The 5,500-nt window shown below is 45.6% G+C and overlaps 2 protein-coding genes across 2 annotated transcripts; one reads left to right on the top strand and one right to left on the bottom strand.

Annotated features, from left to right (window-relative positions):
- Positions 1-37: 37 nt before the first annotated feature.
- On the bottom strand, positions 38-1,343 carry LOC125505555. Its single transcript, XM_048669555.1, has 5 exons — positions 1,190-1,343; positions 859-1,140; positions 518-811; positions 340-462; positions 38-282 (listed from the first exon to the last, which is right to left on the bottom strand). Exons 1-5 carry the CDS (start codon positions 1,251-1,253, stop codon positions 98-100), a joined length of 948 nt encoding a protein of 315 aa, XP_048525512.1. The 5' UTR covers positions 1,254-1,343; the 3' UTR covers positions 38-97.
- Positions 1,344-2,202: 859 nt separating this feature from the next.
- On the top strand, positions 2,203-3,469 carry LOC125505556. The gene is made up of 5 exons (XM_048669556.1): positions 2,203-2,335; positions 2,385-2,669; positions 2,717-3,010; positions 3,067-3,189; positions 3,246-3,469. The coding sequence occupies exons 1-5, from the start codon at positions 2,272-2,274 to the stop codon at positions 3,425-3,427; spliced, it is 948 nt and encodes a 315-aa protein (XP_048525513.1). The 5' UTR covers positions 2,203-2,271; the 3' UTR covers positions 3,428-3,469.
- The last annotated feature ends 2,031 nt before the right edge of the window (positions 3,470-5,500 follow it).

Genomic DNA, 5,500 nt, shown 5'->3' with positions numbered 1-5,500 from the left:
ACTCTAACGATGTTAGATTTAAGAACCCGTAGATAAGTAGCAGTAAGAAGTTTATATATACTTAGCTGAAAATAAATATGTTCAAATAGTAGTACATTTACTCAATATCATCAGTTTGGAAGATAACGGTGACCTCCTTCGAGGTTCCTGCCTCATTTTCCGCATTAACGTAGCTGGTGTAGACAGTGTTAGGTGAAAGCCCCGTAAGAGTAACAATCACGTCGGGCCTAAGAACGTCATCCGTGATGAGTACTCGCAAATCTGTCTCATCGTTTGGGGCACCTGCAACGTTCACAACGTGCTAAAAGCCCCCTTGGTGGGTTCCCCAAGCCGACTTACCAAGCGTTCGGACGTTGAGGGCCAACATGGTGCAAAGGTTCGTTTCGTAGGACTCCACCTTCCATATCATTGTCACAGAGTCGGGTGTTGTGGAAACATCTATCGAAGTGGGCACCTCTGGGACTGTAAGAACTCATTAAGTTTTCGATGAGGATTTGGGGAAACCGGATGTTTTCACCTTTGCTGTGCCCAGGAAATTCTGTGGTCAAGCGCGGGCCTTCAATGTTGGGGTTGCCGATGATGGCGCTCACTTGCACCGTGTAGTTCCTGCAGGCGGCTTCCTCCTCAAACGCGAAGGACTTCGAGGTGACGAAGTCCTCTTGCGCGTTGTTCCTTTCGTCCCAGTAGACTACGCGATAAGAGGTAACGCATCTGCTGGCCTCATCACTTGCCAAGTCCCAGCTGATCTCTATTGCATCATCGCTGCCCTCATTTTCATCCAGTTCCACGTAGGCCAGTGTTAGATTCGCACCTGGAACCCTCCATTAGCCTCCTCCGTTTCCAGACTTAGTCACTTACTATCCAGAGGTTCTGTGGTGGCGCTGTAGCTGTCCGCAGGCCCCAAGACAAACTCGCTGGTCAAAGCGTGCACGTTGAAGGAGTAACTCTTGCACATGTCCAGGAAGTTGAAGTTGTAATGCAGGATATTTGTGACTGTTTGCACCTGGAAAATGGTGCTGTCCTCAGTGTCCAGCACTTCAACTACGTAGTTGTTGATGGTGCAGTTGTTGGGATTTGAGGCCTCCGACCAAGACAGGCTGTAGTTGGAGCTGAGAACCACGTTGGAAACTTGGCCTGGAACTGAGGGCGAAGCTGGAATCGGGACAGGAGGCGAATGGATGCGACTTACTGCAGACGGCGTTTGAGGAGGCCAAGAAAATGGCCACTAGGAGAGTGGGCGCGAACACTTTCATCTTGCTGGTGAGGTTGCGGATGCTTAGCAGCTTCCAGCCAGCTCAGGCTTTTATACTGATCGCACCCCAGATAGCTGAGGCTGGAGCAAAGAGGTTTTTTATCTAATCTTTTTTGGAAAGATTCCGAGACGAATCCATTGTGTGTAAGAGCCATTGAAATTGGCTCCAGTCATTGGTGGGGGACTTAAGTACAAATCCAAGAGCTTTGGAGTAGATAATTAAGCATTCAAACTGCTTCCGCTAGTAAGAATGGAGCAACTTAGTAGAAAGTCACGTAGCCAATTGTTTGGACAGCGAAGTGCGTGTGAAACAGTAACCGGTTTCCAGCGGGCAAACCGATAAAACCTCGAGTTTTCGAAGCGGGCAGATAAATGAGTTGAAGTGAATTTTCAAGTCCTCGGTGTCTCAAATGCTTGTTTATCCACATGGTTGGCCATCCACATTGGCAAAGAAGTGGAGTTGGATGAGAAATGTCTATGGACATTATCAAAAACTTTCTGGCTCCGCCTTGTGTAGACCTTTTTTGTAGGGGCTTCCCAATAAAGTTTCAATATTTCACACAATAAACTCGGCTATTTCAAGGACTTGGCCGGCACTAAAAAAACCTCCGATTCGCCTATCTGTCCACTTCAATCGCACAATGGTTGCGGAAAACTAATGCTTTGATTTTGTCATTCCCCCACTTGAAACTAGTTGCGTTTTCATGAATAATCTCCACGTGATTTGGCAAACATTTCCGCTCAAATTCCTCTTCCGGAAATTATCCACTAAATACTCTCCAAATGTGCTGTAGTTTACTCCATTTTTCCAGCAGTGTTAGTAGCACAAATAATGAGTGGAGCCAGTGGCTGGTACAAAGAGGCAAATAGACCAGAGGAAAATTTCGAAACCCTGCCGGAAAAAAACGGGCGATTAGATAAAGATCCTCTTTGTGTCCATCTCAGCCATCTGGGCTGCGCTCAGTATAAAAGCCCGAGGTGACTGGAAGCCGTTAATCATCCTCAACCTCACCAGCAAGATGAACGTGCTCGCGCCCACTCTCCTAGTGGCCATTTTCTTGGCCTCCTCAAACGCAGTCTGCAGTAAGTCGCATCCATTCGCCTCCTGCCCCGATTCCAGCTTCGCCCTCAGTTCCAGGCCAAGTTTCCAACGTGGTTCTCAGCTCCAACTACAGCCTGTCTTGGTCGGAGGCCTCCAATCCGCACAACTGCACCATCAGCAACTACGTGGTAGAGGTGCTGGACGATGAGGACAGCGCCACCATTTTCCAGGTGCAAACGGTCAAAAATATCCTGCATTACAACTTCAACTTCCTGGACATGTGCAAGAGCTACTCCTTCAACGTGCACGCCTTGACCAGCGACTTTGTCTTGGGGCCTGCGGACAGCTACAGCGCCACCACGGAACCTCTGGATAGTAAGTGACTAAGTCTGGAAACGGAGGAGGCTAATGCAGGGTTCCAGGTGCGAATCTAACACTGGCCTACGTGGAACTGGATGAAACTGAGGGCAGTGATGATGTGATGGAGGTCAGCTGGGACTTGGCAAGTGATGAGGCCAGCAGATGCGTCACCTCCTACCGCGTGTCCTACTGGGACGAACGGAACAAACCTCAGGAACAGTTCGTCTCCGCAAAGTCCTTTGCGTTTGAGGAGGAAGCTGCCTGCAGGAACTACAGCCTGCAAGTGAGCGCCATCATCGGCAATCCCGACATCGAGGGGCCGGCATTGACCGCAGTTTTTCCTGGACACAGCAAAGGTGAAAACATCCGGTTTCCCCAAATCCTCCTCCACAAAACTTATGCATATTTACAGTCCCAGACGTGCCCACTTCGGCAAATGTTTCCCCAACATCCAACTCTGCGACAATGATATGGAAACTGGAGGCCTACGAAAAGAACCTTTGCACCATGTTGGCCCTCAACGTCCGAACCCTTGGTGAGTCGGCTTGGGTAACCAACCAGGGCGCTTTTAGCATGTTGTAAACATTGCAGGTGCTCCAAACGATGAGACAAATTTGCGAATACTCGTCACAGACAACCTTCTTAGACCCGACGTGATCGTTACTCTTACCGGGCTTTCGGCCAACACTGTTTACACCAGCTACGTTAATGCGGAAAATATAGCAGGAACCTCGAAAGATGTCACCGTTATGTTCCAAACTACCGATGAGTAAATGTAGAATAAAGTATTTATGAATAAAAAAAATATTCTATTAGTACTAGAGTTTTGTGCAATTAGGCTCAAGAACGAAGCCACGCCCCAAGGCGGAGCCACACACTCTTTGGGGTACAAGGAAACTTCCCGAAACGAATTAAAAGAAGCGAAACAGAGGCAAAGCCTTTGGAAAGTTGAAATAATTCCAAAATAACCAAATATGTGCAATATGATCACGCCCCTAGCCCCTAGGCAGAGCTAAAGAAACAAATTGATCAGAAACAGTTGACAAACAAATAAAGATTAGGCCCCGCCCCTGGGCGGGGCTAAAAAGCTCTTGCATCCCAGCTACGCTGGCAGTAAACAAACTGAACCCAATGAAACCACACAAATGAGCCTCAATAGTTTATAAACAAGCAGATTATTACTGCAGCTCTCTGGCAACTGAACTGAAGCCTCTTGACAACTCATCAACAAGGGACATTAAGCCACGCCTCTAGGCGGAGCTAGTGAAAGGGCCGGAGAGGCGCCAAAACAAGTGGCGTCCTCCAAAGGAAAAAATCCTGATAGTGAACCTCTCAAGACTGTTCGACTGTTTTCAATGTCGCTCGGGTTTTTCGGAAAGTTCTCCGATAACGTAACAACAACGTCTCGATAGATATTCGACTGTTATTGACGTATGTAGGAGCAATTAGTGCGTACGATTCGATGATGCGATGCCATTTCTTATGTGGACCCCCAAAGTGTATTGGCACAGCCGCAAAATCGCCTATTTTTATACATCGCCACCACAATTAAAGGTGTGAGTGACATTAAATAATCGCCGATCTCGATGCCAGTGATCGGAACCGCGAAAAAATCGCTCCAAAGTCGACGGGAACAATTAAATAATTGAACTTTGGCCAGTTGGGCGGGCCAGTGGCGTTCGTGAGGCGCGATGGCACCGACCCAAATGCAATTTGTTTCAATTAGTGATTTATTTGTCGGATTCTTTCAGATTATAATCAGCTGGTATTTATATAACGCGACGACAAATTTAATTGTCTTAAATCAATGGAAATGTGCTTTCATGATCAAAATTTTGCGCGTTTAACTCTTATCACGGCCAGCATTATCAGAAATTAGATACGTAAACAAGTGTCAAGGGCAAAATTGGGTTTTTTAGAGATCATTTTCTCAAAGTGCTGCCTTTCTTTAGGTACTTGAGTGGGAGTGGAAGTCCATTGTTACTAATTGTAACATGAGCCACTCGAGAGTAACTGTTTGCCATGTCGATGACTAATTAATGAACGCTCACTTCTCAAAAGCTCTTAGATTCGTCAATGGAACAACTGAGGAAAGTCGTTATCAATAAAGGATTTTATAGGAGAATTTCAGCTTTAATATTGCATATCCAGGGACGCCTACAAGCGTGGCTAACTACATAGTTTTGCGTTGCCTGTACATTCCGAAGTCCACTTTTGTCCTTTTTATGTTAAACCAACAGGTTTTTAAGTCAAATTCTAGGCGGGCAACACTCGTAAGTTCGCTTAGTTAAAAGAAAATCGATCGTTTTTAGCGTGGTTTTTTCGTTCATATCAAAATTAGTAGATTGCCCAGCGTCAGGCTTCGCCCAGAGGCGTGGCCGACAATGCAGACTCATTTGTTACGAAATCACGTCTAATTTGGACAATTTTTCTGTTTCGATTGTCGATTTTTAATATTTCTTAACTTGAGTTCATTTAAAAAGAACGCTTTTTGTTTGTTTTTCGCGTTTATTTCAAAGTTAGTAGATTGCAAATTCTTAGGCTCCGCCTAGAGGCGTGGCCAACTATTCAAGTCCATTTATTAATAAATTATGTCCAATTTGGAAGTTTTTCAGTTTGGAATGTTACATTTGAATATGTATTTCCTGAGTTAAGTCAACTTTAAAAAAATCGTTTTCCGTTTGTTTTTCGCGTCAATTTCAACGTTAGTAGATGCAAATTCTTAGGCTCCGCCCAGAGGCGTGGCCGACCATGCAGACTCATTTGTTACGAAATCACGTCTAATTTGGAGAATTTCTCTGTTTGAATTGTCGATTTTGAATATTTCTTAACTTGAGTTCATTTAA

The sequence above is a fragment of the Dendroctonus ponderosae genome, unplaced genomic scaffold (assembly GCF_020466585.1).
Source record: "Dendroctonus ponderosae isolate FM_Combo_2020 unplaced genomic scaffold, Dpon_F_20191213v2 Dpon_F_20191213_877, whole genome shotgun sequence".
NCBI lineage: Eukaryota > Metazoa > Arthropoda > Insecta > Coleoptera > Curculionidae > Dendroctonus > Dendroctonus ponderosae.
The sequence above is the reverse complement of the archived record's forward strand: the minus strand, read 5'-3'. Positions and strand labels throughout refer to the sequence as shown.